The sequence below is a fragment of the Rhinatrema bivittatum genome, chromosome 9 (assembly GCF_901001135.1).
Source record: "Rhinatrema bivittatum chromosome 9, aRhiBiv1.1, whole genome shotgun sequence".
In the NCBI taxonomy this organism is placed as follows: Eukaryota; Metazoa; Chordata; class Amphibia; order Gymnophiona; family Rhinatrematidae; genus Rhinatrema; species Rhinatrema bivittatum.
In genome coordinates, this window is record NC_042623.1 from 165,368,434 (window position 1) to 165,390,918 (window position 22,485).

Below are 22,485 nucleotides of genomic sequence, written 5' to 3' on the forward strand. Positions count from 1 at the left end.
ACATGGTTAAATGAACATTACAAATTGTTTAGCTCAAAATTCTAGCATTTGTGACATAAATATATATTTCTCATACTTGCACATGGTCTGGGTGTGACATGGCTTGGTGTAGTAATGCTTGATTTTAACCTGGAGGAGAAGTTTTAAAGAAAACCCTGCAATGCATATGACAGTTTTGCATTTAGACTTTTTTATGCTACCAAAGTATGTAACCCTTACACAATCATATTTTTTAACCTCTGGGGTTGCTTTGACTAGCTGACTTCTTCCCAGCTTGACCCTTTATCCATAGAGGGGGATTCTTTCTATGGGGGGAGACTCTCATCTATGGCTCAGACAGTGAGAGAAAACTTTAGTATGTCCCTTGTGTGTTTTTGTAGCTGTGGCATCGCTGGGAGGGAGATGCTGCAAAAGAACAGGCAGGACCAGGAACTGGATGTTAAATGATGATTTACTGAATAGTTTAAGGCAAAATAAAGGCCATCTTTAAATACTTTTGCAGTTAGTTGATTTCTTTACAGTTAGTGTTTCACTGTGGGTAGGTGTCCTTTTGTTTCAGCAAATTGATTGAGTTTCCCAATTGGTGATGTTGTGCACTCAAAGCTCTCCCAGTGGCTTAACCAGGATTCCTAAGTCAGGGATTCCCTTTTAGCATAGCAAAAATCCTACCTTACAGTCCAGCGTCTTCCCAAAAACCCAGCCCTATATCCTGGTCCCATACTTGTGCTGGAGATCTGGATGGGGTCTCCTTGATCTTACTTGATTCCTTTAGATCTCCTGAAAGGTTGAAAAGTACGGGGTTGGAATCTGCTGACCCAGTGAGCAGAGGTGGCCAAAAAACCTCCTCACAAGAAGAGATACTTTCTTTACAAAAACCTTTCTAGACTGGACTTTTGCTGTCACAGGTGCTTGTCACATTCAGACGGCTGCGACCTCTCATGCTCATCTCTTTTCTCCCTGCACCGTCAAGTCTGGGAAGAATGGCGGTCTCTGCTAATCCCCACCAGCGTTCCCGAGACAGTGTGGGTGCTGCCGACCACCATCTTGGATCCGGAATTACTTAAACGTACGCGCGCAAGGGCCTCCTTTGAACACGTCATGGCAGGAACCTTGGGGGCGTCCCCTCCCGATGATGTCAATCCGCTAGTGTATTTAACCTGACTGGCCCTTGCCTTCTACGAGTTAGCAAGGAGTTCCGTCTTGCTGAATCCACCTCATTCAAGGACTTCCTGTTCCTAACTTTGGTCTTGGCATCTAACGCTCTGAGTACCCGCTCCTCGGGGGCTCCCCTTCATTCCCGGCTATCCGCTCCTCGGAGGGCCTACCTGCCATATGATCATCCCTTTAAATTAAAAATGTATACATTTAAAAGACTATTTATAAATGATTGAGTGTTATGATCAGCTACTGCATGTCCCTTCAGTTAATACAGAACATCTGTCCCTGGTTTGAGAAAGTGTTATTTCAATCACAGGACCGAGTCTCTGGAACACCATGCGCGTAGAGCTAAGACTTGAAACAGATAAAAAAAAAAAATCATAAAAAGACCTAAAAACATGGCTCTCTGAGCAAGCCTATTCAGATGATCTCAAGAAAGGACATTAACGTCACAAGTCCAGAATGTTTGTTCCCTCTTGTTCAGTTACATATACTTCTTTCTTAAGCTACTTTAGCTGTTTTAAGATGAATAATGTATAATTTTATACATCATGGTGTATTTTCTTGATTTATATCGTTGATGTAATGTATTCTTTGTAAACCGTTGTGATGTAAACACGAACGATGGTGTATAAACTATTTTAAATAAATAAATGAGTGAAGATCCAGTTAGGGCCAGATTTAAGATTTTGGTGACCACAGGCACTAAATGTGGCCGCGCTAACAGTTTTCAATTAAAATGGAAAATAAATTACATGAGGCCAATATTTAAAGCTATCTGGCTTTGTAAGTTAGCCAGATAAGTCTTATCCGGTTAACTTAACTGGGTAAAGCTCAATATCGCTACTTATTCGGCTAAGTTAGCTGGATAGGTATCGCCACTCATTTATGACCACTACCCGCTCACTGACTATACATCTAAATATTTAGCCAAGTAAGTGACTTATCCAGTTAAGTGGTATAGCTGGATATTCAGCAACAGACACTTAGCCCGATAAGTAGTACTTATTGGGCTAAGTAGAGTTTGAATGTCTACCCCCCTTTTTGATACTTCATGATTTAGCACTTCCAGCTTTTATAAAAAATGTAGAGCATAGCATTGAAGATAAAATCATAGATGAATAATTAGGTCCCCCATAGCCTCTTCCTAAGTTCTTTCTCTTCCTCCTATTCACCTCCCCCTGCCAAGGTTCTTCAGTCCCTGAACCTCTCCCCCCATGTTCTCTCCCACTATCACCTTCTGCCCCTCTCCCTCCTCTTTCTACTCCTATCATTGATGGCCTCTTCCTCTTCCTACCACCCACCCATGGTCTCTTCCTGGGTTCTTTTCCCCTTCCATCTCCAGGAAAGTCTTCACCTCTTATCTCATTTGGCCAGTACTGGTCCCAACAGAGATCTTCAGGTGGTGGCAGCAATAGGGAAAAAACCCCAGCATGGAGCCTTGTCAGGTGGCGCATCCTCACAGGCTCTGCAGTGGCCCTACTGTTCACACAAGTTTCTGTGGTATTAGAAGACTCATGCAGGTTGGGACCACTGTAGGGCCTGTGAGGGCGCACCTTCTGACAGGCCCCATGCTGATTTTTCTTCCTATTATCAGTGGTGAGTTAGGCCTGGGATTGGGTTCGTGTTTCTTTTAGCTTTGGGCCCAACATGTGCTACTTTCTCAGCTGGTCTAGACAAATGCATGGGAAGCACAGGATTTGGCAGTGTAGGCAGTTGTATATGCATAATTAGGTCTGGTTCTAGCACATTCTATCACTGTTCATAGTGCTACAGCAGATTTCCCACAGTATGCCTGGATTTTAAATTTGAAACCTGAGACCACTGTAAGACTTTTTACACATTTTACAATGTGATCATTTTTCTCCCTATATTACTTCATATTGACATATCCCAGTAACATGGAGTAGCCTAGTGGTTAGAACAGTGGGCTATGATTTGGGGAGAACAGGGTTCAGGTCCCACTGTTGCTCCTTGTGACCTTGGGCAAATCACTTTACCCTCTGTAACTTCAAGTACAAACTTAGGCCAGGATTTATCAAACTATTGCATGCGATAGGAAGAGGGGCGTGTTTTATGGTAATAGCACACTTTGTGATAAATAGGCTATCTTAGTGCTTTGCACAGAGTGCAATAACTTTCACAATTGTTGCAATTCCTACCTACAACCACTGGGTGGGGGGAGAGAGAGTGCCTATCTATGTCTCGCATAGTAGTTAGGTATTTATACCTCTATATGAGGCCCACCTAGTAACTCGAGGTGAGGTTTAGGTAGTAGTGTAGGGGTTAGGAGCCACTTTGACATGCAGAGTGAGACATACAAACAAACAGTACACTCTTATGAAGATTTGATGTCCTTCGGAGTGAGGAAACTCACACAAAGATGACATTTGTACAATGTTCTCTCAACCTAGCTTGATGGACGCTCTACCTGGGAACCACTAAGCTGAAAACCCATGTTTTCCTATTTGGTGTTAAGCTTCTGAAATTTGGTGTCTTTTGATGTCCATTTATATATTAATCAAACTGCTGGCTCTAAGGAAGGAGGAAACATTTTGTTTAATTGGGAGGCCCACCTATTTCATTTCCTGTATTTCTTCTATAAATTTTTTTTTGGAGTAAAGATTAAATTCTTAGAACTCTATCCAGTTTCATGAATTTGTCCTTGTCTTCAATTAAACCACATAAATCTTTTTCTCTGATTCTCGCCAAACACTTATTTGTCTTATCCGTCTGTCTTGACAATGCTGTAAGCTCAAGAGAGCAAGCACCTCTTTTATATGTACCTGTACAGCATGGTGTGCATCTTGTAGTGCTATTTAAATGTTTTTTAGTAGTAGGAGTAAGGGCCTAATTCACTAAGAGGTAGACTTTCAAAAAGACCCATTGAGCGGGTTAGATAACTGGCTAATTTCAGCCATCTATCTTTGGGGAAAATATTCAGCTGAACCTAACCAGCTAGGTTTTCAGCTGAATATGCTCCTAAATCTAGCTAGCCTCGAGGACTGGAATTGCCCACCCCTGTGTTACACACTAACTTTTTTTCCTGTCACGAGGCCTGGGTCATTTTGAAAAGCACATTTACACGCATAAAACAGGGGTTCGTGCACGTAAATCCTTTTGAAAATCATCCCCTTAAATTGCCCACAAAAGTGCAAGGTCAGTGGGTGCTCTTCTATTCATGGACTCTGCACCAATTTTCAAAAGGAAAATGTTCCCAACTTTGCACCTCTGTTCTGTGCAGATATTTTTTTGAGTAAAAAAAAAAAGGTGTATACTTTGAATATTAAAAAAATAGGCATGTTTCAATCCCGGCCCCTGGGAATGCCTCCCCTAAATACAGGTAACATTATGGAGGTAATTTTCAAAGGACTTATGCACATGTAAGTAACACACTATTGTAACAATTTTCAAAAGCCCATTTACTCGAGTAAAGCACTCTCTTACAAGCAGAAATGGCTATTACATTGCCCTAGATGTAATTTAAAGTTGAAATAAAATAAATAAGAAAAATAGTCTATACTGACCACTTCAGGAGTTTTGCGCCATTAAAATACAGGCTTCAAGAAACATTCCCTCACTGCATCAGGTTCATTGGGTACTGTCGCTATTTATCATTCTGTTTGTGCGGATTCATTTACTTGTGGCTTCCCTTATATTCGTGCCTGTTGGCATTTATTTCTCTTCCTGCTTTCCTCAGAACAATCGTTCTAATTTTTTTTTTTTTTTACCTGTTCACAATTTCAGCATCAACTTCCAGGTTTCCCTGGTCCTCAAGGACCCCCAGGGTTACCTGGAGCCCTCCTCACAAAGCAGAAGTTGCTACAGGAATTCCAACTGTTGTTAAAAGGTATGCAAATTTCCGTTTATTTCTTGGGCTAGAGGGTGTAATTTGCATACCCATTAATAGCCATCTTTTTTAGGTTGTAGAATCTTTCATGCGAATAGGATTAAAAAACATCCTTGTATAACAGAGATGACAATTCCTGGTATTTCAATCCCATTATTGCCTTTGGGGTAGATTTTATAATTCTACGCGCGTGCGTACTTTTGTTCGTGCACCAGGCGCGAACAAAAGTACGCCGGATTTTATAAGATACGTGCGTAGCCGCGCGTATCTTATAAAATCCGTGATCGGCACGCGCAACGGGGTGCACATTTGTGCAACTTGCTCACGCCGAGCCCTGCGCGCGCTGCCCGTTCCCTCCGAGGCCGTTCCGAAATCAGAGCGGCCTCAGAGGGAACTTTCCTTCCATCCCCCCGGCCCTATCTAGGACCCCCCCCCCCCCCACCACCACCTTTATCTGAAAAGTTATTACTGCCTCCGGGCAGTAGTAACTTACGCGCGCCGGCGTGGCAGGCCCCAACACAGGCCGCTGTGTCGGGGCACTCGGCCACGCCCCCGATCCAAAACCACGCCCCCTGGCCACACCCCCAACTGCCCCTTTTTGCAAGCCCCTGGACTTACGTACGTCCCAGGGCTTGCGCGCGCCGCCGAGCCTATGCAAAATGGGCTCGGCGCGCGCAGGGGAGTTTTAAAAGGGTTACGCATGTACCTTATGCACGTAACCCTTTTAAAATCCGGCCCATTATGTGTTGCCTATGACAAGTAGCATTCTCCTCCCCCATGCTTATGTTTACCATGCTATATGTGTGTTTAATAATGTTTCTTGCTTCTTTCAGAAGCATTCATGCAGTGGGTAAGTCAGTAGATATGACCATCTACCCCAGAGGCAGTTGCATGCCCTAAAGTACTTCAAATGCAAAAACACATTGAATAAAACATAAAACACAAATGCAGAGGATTTCTATTTTATTACTCTGTCATAATGCATAGGGATGTGAGTTATGACTGGAGTTGCCTATCTCTAGTGACTCCCCTTTGCCCCTAAAAAAAACAAAAACTAAAAGAAAAGGTAAGCATGCCCATCCCTTGCCCCATACATGTATCGCTAGCTGGCCACTAGAGCAGGGCTTCCCAAATCTGTTCTGGTGACCCTACAGCCAGTTTGGTTTTCAGGGTATCCATAATAAATATGCATGAGATAAATTTGCATATCCCGAATATGCACATTTATCTTATGCATGTTCATTGTGAATATCCTAGGAAACTCAACTGGTGGGGTAGGTTTGGGAACCATGGCCCTAGAGTAACCAATTCTTCCTTTTCAGGAAGGACACAAACCTTTTATTTGGATACAACTGTTAACCAAGTTTCCACTTTCCCTCACCTAAAATTTCCATGCTCCAGAATGACCACTTGACCTAGGTCAAGAGACAAAGACATGTCTGCCTTGCTTTTCAACTCCTGTATCTAAAGGATTGTTATATTGTTAAACTCCTAGAATCTTTTGAAGCAGACATGAGGAGGGGGGGGGGGGAACCAATTCCCCTGATCCTTATGCTGGGGCAGGGGTAAGTCATGTGGTCAGCCTAAAAGTGCATTTGAATAGGAGACAGCCTTTTTTTGCACCCTCAAATTCCTCTTAAGGTTTTTACATGTTGGCATAATGTTAGTGTTTTTGTTAGGGTTTCGTAGAACCGGAAACTCCTGGTGAGGAACAGCATCTGAAAAGTTTTAAAGACTTGCAGCGTCCAGCAATTCATATGCATGTTTTGTTTCGTTTCGTTAGAGACATTGCAGCAGAGGGAGAAGATGGAGCTCAAGACCTGTAAGGACTGTGAGAAAGCAGAGGAAGAGACCAAGGATGAAAGAGAAATCCCGGCTCTTATTGTAGGCTGGGATGCCGCGAGCAGGCTGCCTCACCATGTGGAAGCAGCTTTCCACTGCCGACTACGGAGGAATGTGTCTGTGGAAAGGAGATCACTGCAAGAATTGCAGATCTATTACAGTGTGAGCATAATGGGAAGGACAAGAAAGACAGGGATGTAAGGGAAGAGATAGGGAAGGGAAAGGCATGAGAGGCGAGGCAGTGGAGGATAAATGGCAGAAGGAAAGGAGTGCTGCATATGGAGACTGCAAACCCGCACAGTCTGATATCCAGGTACAAAGCAAACAGGATCCAATAGTTTTAGAAGGCCCTCGTATCTTAAGGGATACTGAAATCAGGGGAAACTGGGTTTCACGTCTAAGTTTGGGAGCCAGAGATGATATTTTGGTTCATGGTTCAGGCAGAGTCTCCTTTCTGGGTTCAGACATGAGAAATCATGGAGATGCACAGCCTGATATCTGGAAGAGGAGAGGCTTAAACAGAATAAAGTCAGGGAAGAGAGAAAGCAGCAGCGGCAGAGTAAGCAGAGAGAAGATGAAAAAAGAGCCAGAAGAAAAAGGAGGGCATGGAGGAGAGGAAAAATAGGAGCGGAAGAACATAATGAAATGTTTGTTTTCATCTTTTCCTGAATTACCATATATAGAGAGTAATTTCACTAATGCCAGCCTTCTAATTGTCTGTGGTCTTCTTTCATCCTAATCAACTGTACTACATATGTATTTGTTTCTGACAGCTTCAACTTCATCCTCGCCGTACATCATGCAGCTTTATAGACTTCAGTGGCATGCTCTGCATCAATATTACAGTGTGCATTGTAGCTAGGAACTTTTTTTTTTTGTCTGAAAAATTATAAACATGACTTCAAGTAAATTTAATAGCTTGAAGATCTTGGGATAGAGGCGGTTTGAAGTAAAAATCAGCAGGAGTAGAATAAGAAGGAAGAGTGAGGTTGGGTCATAAATAGGAAGAAGTTGGCAAGAGCAGAAGTGAAGGCAGAAAAAGAGACGATAAAAAAAAAAGAGGCAGAGAAAAGTAATAGAAGAAAAAAGATGTAATAATGAGATGGGGGAAAAGTACTGTGTGGCCTGCATTTCTCTTTATATTTCTGTCCTGAGATGTTAGCACGCACATAGCGAAAGAATTGACAGCTCCACGCCCAAGTGAGAATGAATAATCCAAGTTGTTTTTCCTTGCAGCCTGAGAAAGAAGGGTCCTTTCAGCGAGGCCTGGGGTTAAACTTTACAAGCGGGCAGTACACTGCGCCCATCACGGGATTCTACACTTTCACTGCCAGACTGCAAATCGGTATGAGAAGGCAGGGCTTCGGTTCAAACGCTCTCGGCAGTTGTATTCCAGCGTCATGTGCAGTGTGACACCTTATCCTTTCACGTCACCCACTGAGCCCAGAAAAGTACGGCATCTACCGGTTACTGTACATAGGGTGTTCAGTCATCTAAAGTGGAGATGAGGAAAAATGTTCTATTAAGAGATATTGAGTGAGTCTGGGAAAATATAAATAAGCACATCCAGTATTAAATTAAAATGATTCAGTTTGCATTTTGGGGGGGGGGGGGATATTCAATTTTCCCCGTTTTTATGTGACTTTTTAGATCAATCACATGTCCCACTTTATACCAATCAGAACTGGTACATTAACCACTAAATTCTGCATTCTAGCACCCAGCCAGTTTCTAATCTATTTCCAGACCTCATGTCCTATTCTAGGTAGTGCAATTTTCTTTAATTGTTTTGTGTGGTGCCACAAATTCTAGATAATGTGTGCATTGTTACCTCCATCTGTCTGCTAGCAGCTTCAGTTTTTTGGGGTTTTTCTTTAACATAGTATCATAGGTTGGTTATGCACAAGTCCTTTATCCAAAGCCATGCTGTACCTTTGCAATATCACTGTTGCTCACCAAATGGATTGTTAATTCTTTAGATTTTTGTTAGACCAGACAAACCTACCTTTGTGCTTTTATCTTCTCTAGGGCCTGATATAGTAAAGTGCGCTCAGTAGAGCACAGTTACACCCACAGTTCTGCACACATTTTTTGCATGCAAACTTCTGATGTAGCAAGGAGTTCTATGCATAAAAAAAATGCTCCTAAAACTGTGCTATTGCTTAGTGCTCTCGCATGGAAATCCCCATGCTAATGATAGGATTATCTATTACCCCTCGATGCAGAGAGATGTGCTGGTTTAACTCATATTTTCTTAGTGTTGGAAATTTTACTCCTGTTCAGAAGTGGAGTCATGTTTCCAGCACTAGTGTTAGTCTGTGGACAGAAGCAGGAATTCTGCTGCCAAGACCTATAGTCCGGGAATTATGTGCAGAAAGCATGCTTATTTAATGCTTCCCTTATTACATCAGGCCCCTACAGAGCAATGTGTCACTTAGGCTTCCTCCAGTCTTCTGTCTTCACTGCTGCTTCATAAATTCAATAACTCATTTATTACTGGGAAGCTTTAATACCTTTAATACCCTTGAATATATTCCATTCACATCCAATACTTTAAAAATATTTATTGTTAATAGTTGCTCCCTCATTACATTTAAGGCAAATTCACCTACAGTACTCAGCTTCCTGTCCAATAAAATTATTTATATTGATATACCCTGGTCTTAACTTCCCTCATCCTATGCAAACAGTTTGTACAAAGCACCAAGAGGTGCCAGCTGGCTCCATTCTTTTAGAATAGGCTTATCAAATCCTGATGTTACCCCACTTCATGCATGGACTTATACACCTGTTTTTCTTAAGTATATCAGAACTATACTTACATGCACATTATGAGATAAGAGTAAGACTTGATTTGCCTCTCCTGAAAGAATGGAACCAGCTGGTAACCCTAAATGCTTTAGTTAAGTATATTATCTTAACATACTTAAATCATCCTTTCATTTCTTTTAATTGTATTTTTTGCCCGCTAGCCTCTGTTTGGCTTCATTTGCAACTACCTGGTTTTTCCCCCTTATTTTTATAAGCTCCACAGGTAGCCCAGCCACTGTAGTGACAGCTCTGACCAGTCTGTAGCTTCCTTAATGTTGCGGCAATGAAGACACATCAGGCAGGATTCATGGCAAAAGGGGGCAAAAGGGTTTGTCTGGTTTTCTCTTAGAAAAACACCCGATTATTCCTACTTATTACCAAAGATACACAAATCACTCCACAATCCCCAGGCATTGTCTCAGGTATCAGGTCCATTCTCAAACCCCTTTCTAAATTTGTTTATCTTTTTACGCCCCTTTCTTTTTGCCCATCATATGTTTGTGATACTAGTTACTTTATTTCTTTACTAAGTACTGTTCCTTTTCCCTCTATTTCTTTTTTCTTAGTAACATTAGACATTGCATCTCTTTACTCCAACATTCCTCAGGAAGAAGCTATTAATATAGTTGAATCTACACTAGATAAACATGCCCCTCAATGAGAATTCAGACTTCTTTTTTAGTGGCACTTACCTATCTAGCACTTACTCAGTTATTTCATATTCCTTAATTTTATCAGCAAATTAAAGGTGCAGCCATGGAGGCCACTATGGCCCCCTCAATTGCCTGTTTATATGTAGCCCATTTCGAGGCAGTATACGTTGATTGTTCACCCTTTAAAGAGTTGTTTTTTTTCCTTTGTGTCCGCTACATTGATGCCTTTCTTCTTTGGACTGGTTCTTTAATCCAGTTCTACATGTTCGTGGATTGGCTCAACACTCTGGATTAAAATCTTCAATTTGAATTCCATCTACATTCATCTCATCTCTTTTCTTGACACTTTGGTTACAGTGGGTCCTAGCTCTTTTGAGACATATTTTCCAGAAACTGACAGATTGCAATACATTATTACATTATTTCAGTTTTCATCCTCATTCATTGCAGGATAATATACTGGTAGAACAGTTTTTTAGACTTTGGCGCCTTTGTTCTTCCCGCTCAGACTTCATTTCCAAGTCACAATAGTTACTGACATGCAGGGCCGGTGCAAGTGGATTTGGCACCCTAGGCGAGCCTTCTCCCTTGCGCCCCCCCCCCCCCTCCGTTGCGCCGCCTCCCCCCCGGTCTCGGCCCCGATTCCTACCTCATTCTCGATCACGCCCGTTGACTTTGTGGTTTTCCAGTCACAAGCAGGTTGGGCACTGCTCGCGGCCCGCCAAATCTCCACTCTTCTTTGCCACCGCTTGCGGCCCCATATGACTCGCACCCAGTGGAGCACCAAGGGTCTCCGGCACCCAGGGGCCAATGCATTTGTGTGCCTCTCCAGCATCACCCCCTTAATCCTACTTGTACTAATGCTTAAGGTCACAGAAAATCAGTGGTGTCGCTAGACAGAAGAATTTGGGGGGGGGGGGGGGGGAGCCAAAATGACATTTCTTCATCACACCCACCTCTATAGCATGGATCGTGCTTTCAAATTGGTTATTAAAAAAAGTGTTAATAAAAAAGTCCAAAGGCTCTTTTGGGTAATTTTAAAAAGCTGGCCAGTTTCACACTATAAAATTATTTGATAGCCTCATTCAACTAATTCTATAGGGCTATGATAGTGAAGTCAGGAATATATAGGAAGGAACAGAATGTCAATACAAATCCTGCATCTTCAGTTCTCTAACTCTGTGCATCCACTGAAATTCCCCTAAACAATGGAGCTTGGATGTTTCCCTTACAGCTCATCATACTAAAAGATATTTTCAAATTCTGGTGTCACCTCACAGTAACAGCAGCACAAACACCTTCCACTGCCAGGCACATTGTGAACTAACACAAAACCCCGCAAAAAAGACACTCAAAATCTATACTGCAATCCCATCGTAACATAACAGTAATAACACCAAGGACTCAAACAACAATAACCCTACCTTTGAAAAAGCAAGGGTAAATATTACACTGGGTCCTAGAATACCAATACACCACCTACTGAGAAAACAAAACAAACCCAATTGCTAATGATCCCTATACAGACACTATATGCAAGCAGAATCTCTCATCATGGTCACACATACAGAGCAGAGACAGACCTCTCATCAAATACAGAATATAGCCACATAAAGTATAACCAGAAATGTGCAGACAAAAACTGAACTGTAAAACGCATCACGCCAGACTTTCTATACAGTGTAACAATGGAAAAACAAAAATTTCACCATTCCTTGTGAAACAAATCAATAACATAAAGATATATAAATCATTAATAATTATAAAATCATACAAATAACATAATTTCAAAACAGCTGATGAATAGAATATCCAATAATTAAAGATTCATGCAAATTTTGAAAGCTTTACCAAACACCAATAAAATATTTCAAACAGCAGACACATCACATACTACCCAATAATTAAAATGGTAGTCAATCAAGAAAAATGAACTTAAAAAGCCACCTTTACTTACCCTCTCCAGCAGTTCTCCTACTCCTTTCCCTTGCAGGCCATACCAGAAGCAGCAGTAGCTGCTGGAGCTGTCCTCCCAGTCCTCTTCCTTAGGGACCACAACCAGTCTCCTCTCTCTCTCTCTCACTCTCTCTCACACTCTCACACTCACACACTCACACACACACACACACACGTCACCTCTCTGGCCAGTCTCTCTCAATCACACAATGCTCTCTCTATTTCACTTACACACAAGCTCTCAATCACACACGTTCTATCTCACTTACAAACAGGCTCAATCACACACATGCCCTCTCTCACAGCCACAAGCCAGCCAAAAACATGCTCCATCTCTCTCGCACACACAAGCACCCTCCCTGACTCACATATACACCACACACATACAGAAGCACTCTCCCTGTCTCACATATACACCACACACATACAGAAGCACCTTGCTTTCAGACTTACATCATTTTTCACTTTTACTAAAAGTGAAAGTGATGCTCCCAACCATTAAATAAGAAAACCACATTCCTATCAGAAGGCGAAATGACACCCTTCCTTCAGGTTCTGTCCTCCCAAGGGACAGCCACCTACACCTTCTCTTGTTTTATGCTTTCAGGCAATAAAGCAAGTGTGTTTCTTCAAACTATCAGTCGTATGATTATTCATGTGGGATATATGGAACAGAAAGACATCCTTAGTCAGCTTCCCTTTTAAATGGAAGACTCCAGTCTTCGTCATTTAAAAATATACATTTTCTAAAGGCTTAAAAAAAAAAAAAAAAAAAAAAGCAAAACTGTTTCAGATTGGAACTATTCTAGTCTTCATGCTTAAATTATGCTTCAAAAAAAAAAACAAAACACCTGGCATCAGTATCTTAAATTTGTGATTTTGCTGAGATGAACATTTTAAATACTTTAATTTTTTTTTTACTTTAGTATTTGTCTCTACCCACTTTGTTAAATTTTATTTTCCAGCAGAGGGATTCTTAAAATTTAGTAATTTCATCTTTCATCCAACTTTTCAACAAAATCAGCACAAAAGTTGAGGTATATGTATTATCACACTTCATTTTTTTAAACTGGCAGATTCCTTTCTCATACACACACACACACACACAGAAGCTCCATTCCTTTCTTACATATACATCACATCACATACATACACACACACACACACACACACACACACACACACACAGAAAGAAGATAGGTGCAGCCGGTCTAGCTGATCACGTGGCCGAAGAAAGGAAGATCGGTGCAGCCGGAGACCAGCCGCCGAGACTTAAGGGGCGCCGTGGCAGGCAGCCAGCCCCCGACTCTCCCTGCCTCCCCCCCAGTGCCACCCTCCCGACGCCCCCCCTGGTGGTCCAGCGGAGGGCTCGGGAGCGATCTGCCACTCCCGGGGCCTTGGCTGCCACTAAGCAAAATGGCGCCAGTGGCCTTCGGCCCCTGTCACATGGTAGGGGCTAAAGGTCACCGGCGCCATTTTGCTTAGTGGCAGCGGAGGCCCCGGGAGCAGCAGATCGCTCCCGGGACCTCCGCTGGACCACATGGGGGTCGGGAGGGTGACACTGGCGGGGCGGCAGGGCGAGTCGGGAGCTGGCTGCCTGCCGCCGTGCCCCCTAAATCTCAACACTTGGTCTCCATCTAGGCGAGTCGAAGGCTGGCAGAATTTTGAAAGAGCACTTTTTGCCCTTTCAAAATTCTGCCTGCCGCGGCATCCCCTAAGTCTCGGCGCCCTAGGCACAGGCTTAGCTCGCCTAGTGGTTCCGCCGGCCCTGCTGACATGCTTCCGTCAAAGAAGTTACCCTTCACATGCTCTAAAAAGAACCTTTAAATGGGCCCTATATATCAACAGATTTACTGTTTCTCTCACATCACATGAATCTTCTGAACGTATAACCTGTGTCCTTCCATTCTCAGAAAGACCAAAACAAATTTGTCAGATTATTCGACATTGGTCTATTCTCAGTCTGCATCTGGCGTTCGTATGTACCCACATTCACTTTCTGTAGGCTCCTTATTCCTATAATATTGTTATTTCTACTTCTTAAATATGCTCTTTTCTCTTGTTTTGCAGCACATTATTGAAAATGTCAACTTGGGAATTTATAAACTAAATGTGGTACGACTGTGCTTTATTTTACTATTACAATACTTCTATTTTCAATAATGGGCAGATTTTAAATGCCCGGCGCATGTAAATTCTGGCCTTTACGCGTGTGGCTGGGCCTTATGTGTGCCGGGCAAATTTTCCAAGATGCCTGGCCATGCGTGTAAAGCCCTGTATGCGCTCAAGCCTCTTGGAAGGGGTGGGGCGGGCTGGGACAGCGCCATTGTTCGCTGACCCGGAGCCTCGCACGCCAGCCGGCTGCCAGCGTGCGCAACTTACTTCAGCTCGGGAGGTGAAGTAAGTTGCTGAACAAAGGTAAAAAAAAAAACCCCAAACCTTGGACTTAGAGGTGTGGAGGAAAGGGGCAGGGATGTTCCCCCCCCCCCCCCCCCCAAAGTCTGCTCCTTAATTGGAACAGACTGGGGTGGAACTGTGTTGCCGCGCAGGAATTGCCTAAGTCCTCCCCACCCTTGCGCGTGCGTGGCCTCCAGATTTTATAGCATGCGTGCACCACCACGGACAGGTTATAAAATTGATGCAGCCATCTGCACACGCGCACACCTTTTAAAATCTACCCCTAAGCTGTTTCACTTTTTTTTTTTTTTTACTATTTTAATTTTTTGCAGGATCCCTTATCTAAAATTTTAAATATTAGACATTCAGCCCTTATTCTTTCGGGTATGTGCTTTTGTATTTTGCATTTTTTTATTGTTAGCTGTTTTACTTGCCGCTATTCTCATTTAGATTTTTCACTTTTTGTTTAGATAACAATCTTATGAAATTGTTCCTCATGAGCCCCTCCTGATGCAACCCCTACGGTGAAACATGGCCATGTTGGGGGACTGTACCTCTTATATTTTTTTGAAGCGGTCTACATAAAGTCGTTGTCTTGAGAAATCCCTTGAAGTATTGTCATCTTATTTCACATGGAACAGCCTCACTGGTTTCACACCCTCTTTTTTGCTAGTAGGCCTATTGTAACATGTTGGGCATGGGATTGGCCCTCCTATACCAAAATTTATATGATTTAATCCTAGTTCCCTGTATTTCCCTGTTTCTCTATATGGATCGATAGTAGCTTGGCTTGAACTGTTTTCCTAATAGATGTATTGGTGTTTTAGAATATGGTATAATATTTGCAATGTTGCCTTTTCATAGGTACGGTTGTTACTGTGAGAGTTGGCATTTAGTGCCATCTCTCACAGTAACAACCGTACCTATGAAAAGGCAACATTGCAAATATTATACCATATTCTAAAACACCAATACATCTATTAGGAAAACAGTTCAAGCCAAGCTACTATCGATCCGTACAGAGAAACCATACACTAACAGAATATTTCACCTCAGTCACACATGCTTAACACACATTCCTTCACCAAGCATAGAATAAAGAGACCATAAAGTCTAAATACAAATAGTCTGACAAAAACTGAACTGTAAACCTCAACATCCCAGACTCTATAGAGTGCAGTAATGGAAAAACTGAATCACCATTCCTCATCAAACAAATCAAGTTATACAAATCATTAATCATAATTGTAAAATCATACTAATAAAAGAATTTCAAAACAGCTTACTAATAGAATAACATCCAATGATGACTCATACAAAAGTTGAAAGCTTTCCCAAACACCATTAAAATAATTTCAAAATAGCAGTCACATCAAACAATACGCAAAAATTAAAAATAAAGAAAAAAATCCCCCACTCTCCTTACCTGGGAACTTTTTGATATCCAGTCTGAGCTTCTCATGGATTATCAGAGAGAGACAGTAGTGCACAAACTTTCTTCTTTCTCTCTCACATGCACACTCACTTACACCCACAAATACTCATACACAGTCTCTCCCCCCCCCCCCCCACCACACGCATGCTCATAAATTTGCATGCATTCTCACATGCTCATACACATAATTTTTTTTTTTTAAACCCCCCCCCCCCCCCAAAAAAAAAAAGGTGCAGGCAGCAGCTTTCTTCTTGGGCTCTCATGACATCAGGAGGCCTTATCTCTCTTCCTTGTGGATAGGATGAAGCTCCTGTCTTTTGACTACACAGGCCTTATGCCACTGCTCCTCTCTTCGGCCACCTACTGCAGCTGCTTTTCTTCGGCTGCAAGACATGGCCTGCCGCTGCTCTTCCTCTCGTCAGCTGCGTAGCCCAGCCTTCTGTTGCACCTCCCTTCAGCTGTGTAGCCCATCTTGATGCTGCTGCTCCTCTATTCAGCTGGGTGGGCCTGTCTGCACTGCTTCTGCTTCTCAAATCCAGGTGGGCCTAGCCAATGCTGCAATGCCATGACCTCTGCATGTTTCTTCCAGCCCGCAGAGCCTATACCTATTGCTCCTTCCAGCTGCAACCATTAGGCCTCCTTCCCACCCACTTGGGCCAACAATACACTTCCTCTTCCAGTCCTTCCATGGGCAGGAAGGAGGCTCAATTGCTGTAGTCCTGTGGCTGCCATCAGTGTTGCTTCCACAATTCTGAGCAGGCTAATAGAAGCAGAAGGAGCTCTAGGTGGTTACCTAGTTCACCTAATTCTTACACTGGCCTTGCTCATAACACCTGGCAAGCATACCAACAAGGGCATCACAGAGGATACATGGAATAGAGTGAGACCATCTCTGACTTACAGTATGGATCTGGAGTAAATTTAGTAGAAGATAATACACATGTTTCTGATGCTAAAACTGACCCTATCTATTTATCTACAGCCTAGCTAGAACATGAGCATATGTGATGTCAGGTGCTAGTTTCTGGCCACCAAATAGCTTTTAGGTGAAATGACTTCTCATATATGAATGTTTTATTATAAGAAATAATTTTGGGCATTGCTTTTGTGGGACATTTTTCTGTCACATTTTAACTTTTCAAATTATTTTAAATGCTGTTTATAGTCCATGGAGAACACCAAAAGAGAGGACACCAGCGTCCCCGTGACTGTCTGCGGGTCCTAATCTGCATCCAATCACTCTGCCAAAGCAATGCGTAAGTAATAGTCATCTCTAGTGGCTGATTACATGCAGAATGTTGTGGTGTGAAGAAAGAATACAGGGAACTAGGATTAAATCAGCATGTAGAGTAAACACTCTATGAATGATGTAAAAGATCTTGCATAAAAAAAAGTTAAGATTTTCTTTTAAAGCAATCAAATCAATAGGAAAGAACAAAAGCTCTAATGATCATATAAGCGGTTCTCTTCCTCTCGTGACAGATTGGATCACACTGCAGTGGTGCTTTCTCTTTCAAGCACTGTTCCTTCTAGGTAGAGTGTTTCTGTCTGGGTGCACATGACTAGCTGCTGCTGCCACCATGCCATCTAAGTGGCACAGTGCTGCATATTTAAGAAGTTTAGTCTCTTATGATTAATGCCTGGATTTCTTATGACTGGCCCATGCATTTTAGATGAAACAATGGTCTTTAAGGTGCAGTTAAAGGTTAATGGAAGAAGTATAAAAGGAACAGTGAAGTGGATTTGTCAAATCTAAAGGCCTATGGTGCAGATGAGTCTGACTGGCATCTATCCCACTGCCTAGCTTGTAACTTTGAAGTTGTTCCACTCAATGACTACCCTACACTTCTAGGGGAAAATTTTCAAATTGGCCATTTTAGGATAAAGCCTGCAGGTACTTTTAACCTGTAAACTTATGGATATACTTTTGCTTTGAAACTTGCTGCAGGTCAAAAAAAAAAAATATATATATATATATATTTATTTTTTAATGGAAAATAAGACATACAGAAGAGAAATGTGCTTCTCATCTGCTAATTTTCTTTCTTTGAGTTCTACCAGACTAGTTCAGATGCATGGGTTTTGCTCCCCTACCAGCAGCTAGCGCCAGAGAATAAAATCTTTGCTGATGTCTTCCTATATAAGGAACTGTGCTACCTGTAGCACTTAAGTATTATTGTATCAAAGCTAATCAAACAACAAACTGATACCCCTTTGAGCAGAGGTGAAGAAAGTAAGAGAAAGCTGTTCGATGGACCCAAACTAGCACTAACCCTTTCAAGTTCTGCATGAAAAGTCAGAAGCTTGCTTTAGAAATACCTCTGGCGCGAAGATTCTATCCCTGGCTGGTAGCATGTTGCCTCCCTATATTTAGGCCTGTTGTGAATCCCTCTGAGTTCCCTTGGATTTATTCTCCAGCAACTTATGGGATTTCGTCTGACCCAGATATTTTACCAGCTTTTCCAGGACTTCCCCAAACAGAAATTCCCCAAGAAAGGCAGTTTATTCAACCGCAACTTGGACCATACATCTACTGACTAGTTGCATAGTCATAACAAACACTTGGCTGAGACAGAAGTCACCAGTCCTCTGCTGAAGTCATAGAGGGCATCTGCAATAAAGGTGAGACTGGCCTTCAGCCTCTCCACTTCCTGCACCATCAACCGGGATCTGCTGCACCCAGCTCAAACATATCCTAGACATATAACTACTTAAAATTGTTTCCTGCAGTGTCAAGGCGAACACTTCAAAGTCCTATTTAAGATGGATATCTATCTTTCTTTTCTGGGCATCTTTTAGGGCAGCACTCCCTTCCACTGGTATCAGGGTCTTCTTTGTAATCACACTAGCAAAGCATCTACCTTGGAAATTAACTGTTCTATTACTTTGACAGACAGTGGATAAAATTTAATCATGGTTCTATTCACCTTTAATCCTGCCTCTGACGTTCCCTTTTCTACCACCTTATGAAAGGGAAAAGCCTTAGCTCTGCCTCTGAGATCTTCTAAAATGGGATCCTCTCCCTCTTTGGCTGGCCATAGGCTCCTCCACTATGCCCAGTTTTTCAGAGCTTCAGTAATCATAGCAGGCAATTCCTCTCAGTTAAACAAATGCATTATATGTGAATCATTTCCCTTTGCAATAGATATCTCCCCTTCAAGGGAGTCCCCTTTCTGCTCAACTCTAACTCCTGCTCTCTCACTGACCCTACACCCGATGCCACCAAAGCTACCTCTAATTCTTGGTCTGACTCTCATCTAACCTTCTTTGCCTCACTCAGACCAAAGGAAATACCTGAGGCCAGACTGTCTACCCAGACCTGAGCCCTGCTTAATCAAGAAGACTTGGTGCATCAATACAACAAAGTTAGGGAAAAATGTTTTTGAGGACTGAGCTATCCAGTTTCCAAAGGCTCTTTCCCTCTGTCCTCCCACTGTGAAATTGATTCCTCTGCAGGAGAAAGCACAAAAGCCTATGAAAAGATCTCCCGTTCCTTACAACCCCTGCCGGTACTGGTTCCCAAAATAGTTGCCATTCCCACCCTTGCTGCATTACTCCTGGCAGGACCTTCATCAGATTCTGCCAGGGGCGGATTGGCCTATCGGGGGATCGGCCTTCCCCCGGTGAGCCGGTCTAGCTGGTCACATGGTCTCGACCACATGGCTCTTCCTCAGCCCAGCCTCAGCGCCTCCCAGTCAGCCCCCACTGGAGACCAAGCCAGCGGAGGCCCGAAGAAATAAAAATCGAGGCCAGCAGAGGCTGAAGAAAAGAAGATGGGCGCCGCCCAGCCAGCCCCCACTTGAGGCTGGCTGGGAGGCGCCCATCTTCTTCGGCCCCCGCGGGAGACCAAGCCGGCAGGGGCTGAAGAAATGAAGATGGGAGCCTCCCAGCCAGCCCCTGCCGGAGACCAAGCCGGCGGGGGCTGAATAAATTAAAATCGAGGCCGGTGGCGGAGGCCGAAGAAAAGAAGATGGGTGCCGCCCAGCCAGCCCCCATTTGAGGCTGGTTGGGAGGCGCCCATCTTCTTCGGCCCCCGCCGGAGACCAAGCCGGGGGCCAAAGAAATTAAAACAGAGGCCAGCAGGGGCCGAAGAAGTGAACACCGGTGCTGCTAACCGCCACCGGAGACCAGCTGTTCAGCTGGGGGCCTTAGATTGGAAGGGTGCTTCTGTATGTTTGAGAAAGGAATGGTGCTTCTGTGTGTGTGTGTGTGTGTGTGTGTGTGTGTGTGTGTGTGTGAGTTTGTATGTGAGAAAGGAATCTGCCAGTTTAAAAAAAAAATGAAATGTGATAATACATATACCTCAACTTTTGTGCTGGTAGCGCAACTTTTGAAAAGTTGGATGAAAGATGAAATTACTGAATTTTAAGCATCCCTCTTCTGGAAAATAAAATTTAGCAAAGTGGGTAGAGACAAATACTAAAGCAAAAAAAAATTAAACTATTTAAAATGTTCATCTCAGCAAAATCACAAATTTAAGATACTGATGCCACGTGGGGTTTGGTTTTTAGTTTGTTTTTTTTTAAGCATAATTTAAGCACGAAGACTAGAATAGTTCCAATCTGAAACGGTTTTGCAATTTTTTTTTAAGCCTTTAGAAAATGTATATTTTTAAATGACTAAGACTGGAATCTTCCCATTTAAAAGTAATATTAACTAAGGATGTCTTTCGGTTCCATATCTCCCACATGAATAATCATATGACTGATAGTTTGAAGAAAGACACTTGCTTTATTGCCTGAAAGCGTAAAACAAGAGAAGCTGTACGATGTGGGTGGCTGTCCCTTGGGAGGACAGAACCTGAAGGAAGGGTGTCATTTCGCCTTCTGATAGGAATGTGGTTTTCTTATTTAATGGTTAGGATCATCACTTTCACTTTTAGTAAAAGTGAAAAATGCTGCAAGTCTGAAAGCAAGGTGCTTCTGTGAGAGTGTAATGTGTATGTGAGACAGGGAAGGTGCTTCTGTATGTGTGTGGGGTGTATGTGAGACAGGGAGGGTGCTTGTGTGTGTCAATGTGTGTGTGCAAGAGAGATGGAGCATGTTTTTGACTGGCTTGTGGCTGTGAGAGAGGGCATGTGTGTGATTGAGCCTGTTTGTAAGTGAGATAGAACATGTGTGTGATTGAGAGCTTGTGTGTAAGTGAAATAGAGAGAGCATGTGTGTGATTGAAATCCTGTGTGTAAGAGGGAGCGAGAGCATTGTGTGATTGAGAGAGACTGGCCAGAGAGGTGACGTGTGTATGTGTGAGACTGATCAGGGAGATGACTGGTATGTGTGTGTGAGAGAGAGAATGACTGGTGTGTGAGACACAAACTGGTCTTGAGGGTATGACTGCTGTGTGTGTGTGTGTGTGTGTGTGTGTGAGAGAGAGAGAGAGAAGATATTGGTTGTGGTCCCTAAGGAAGAGGACCGTGAGGACAGCTTCAGCAGCTACTGCTGCTTCTGGTGTGGCCTGCAAGGGAAAGGAGTAGGAGAACTGCTGGAGAGGGTAAGTAAAGGTGGCTTTTTAAGTTCATTTTTCTTGATTGACTACCATTTTAATTATTGGGTAGTATGTGATGTGTCTGCTGTTTGAAATATTTTATTGGTGTTTGGTAAAGGTTTCAAAATTTGCTTGTCTTTAATTATTCTATTCATCATATTATTCTATTCTATTCATCATATTTTATTAGTATGGTTTATAATTATGATTCATGATTTTATTAATTGTTTCATGAGGAACAGTGACATTTTTGTTTTTCCATTGTTACACTGTATAGAGTCTGGTGTGATACGTTTTACAGTTTATTTTTTGTCTGCACATTTCTATTTATACTTTATGTGGCTTTATTCTGTATTTGGTGAGCGTTTGTGTTCTGAATGCAAAGACTGAGATGAAGCATTCTTTTAGCATGTGGTTTTTCTTTAGGGATCTGTAGTAGCTTGGCCTGTTCTGTTTTCCTGATAGGAGGTGTATTGATATTTTAGATTCTGGTGTAATATTTGTGGTATTCTTTTTCATAGGTGGGGTTGTTATTCTTTGAATTTTGGCAAAAAGTACTATGTTGATACGGGAGGACCATGCCAAAATATAGGGGTGTGTACATATATATGTAAATTATATACGTAAATTATGTATGTAAATTATATTGTATATGTAATTGGGTACCCATGGGCCAGTATGGAGAAAAATCCCCCGGGCCACTATTTTCCCTCAATCCACCCCTGGATTCTTCACACTACCTTTCCATGGATACTGCCAACTTCTTAATCTCTCCCCACTGGCCCTCACTTCCCTAGTTTGAGCATAGCAGATTTAAGGCTACAGCACTACTGTGCCAACCTCGACAGGCAATGCATTTTCCACACTCCACGGGAGCAGCCATATAAACAACAGCAGAA

At 42.6% G+C, this 22,485-nt stretch overlaps 1 protein-coding gene across 1 annotated transcript in view; it reads left to right on the plus strand.

Moving 5' to 3' along the window:
• The window catches only part of ERFE (erythroferrone), a 55,080-nt gene that overhangs the window by 27,791 nt on the left and 4,804 nt on the right, over nucleotides 1-22,485 (plus strand). Inside the window, exons 3-6 of the mRNA XM_029616130.1 lie at nucleotides 4,906-5,008; nucleotides 6,792-7,012; nucleotides 8,087-8,195; nucleotides 17,268-17,358. Coding sequence (XP_029471990.1) covers nucleotides 4,906-5,008; nucleotides 6,792-7,012; nucleotides 8,087-8,195; nucleotides 17,268-17,358 — 524 coding nt within the window. The remainder of the gene's footprint in view (nucleotides 1-4,905; nucleotides 5,009-6,791; nucleotides 7,013-8,086; nucleotides 8,196-17,267; nucleotides 17,359-22,485) is intronic.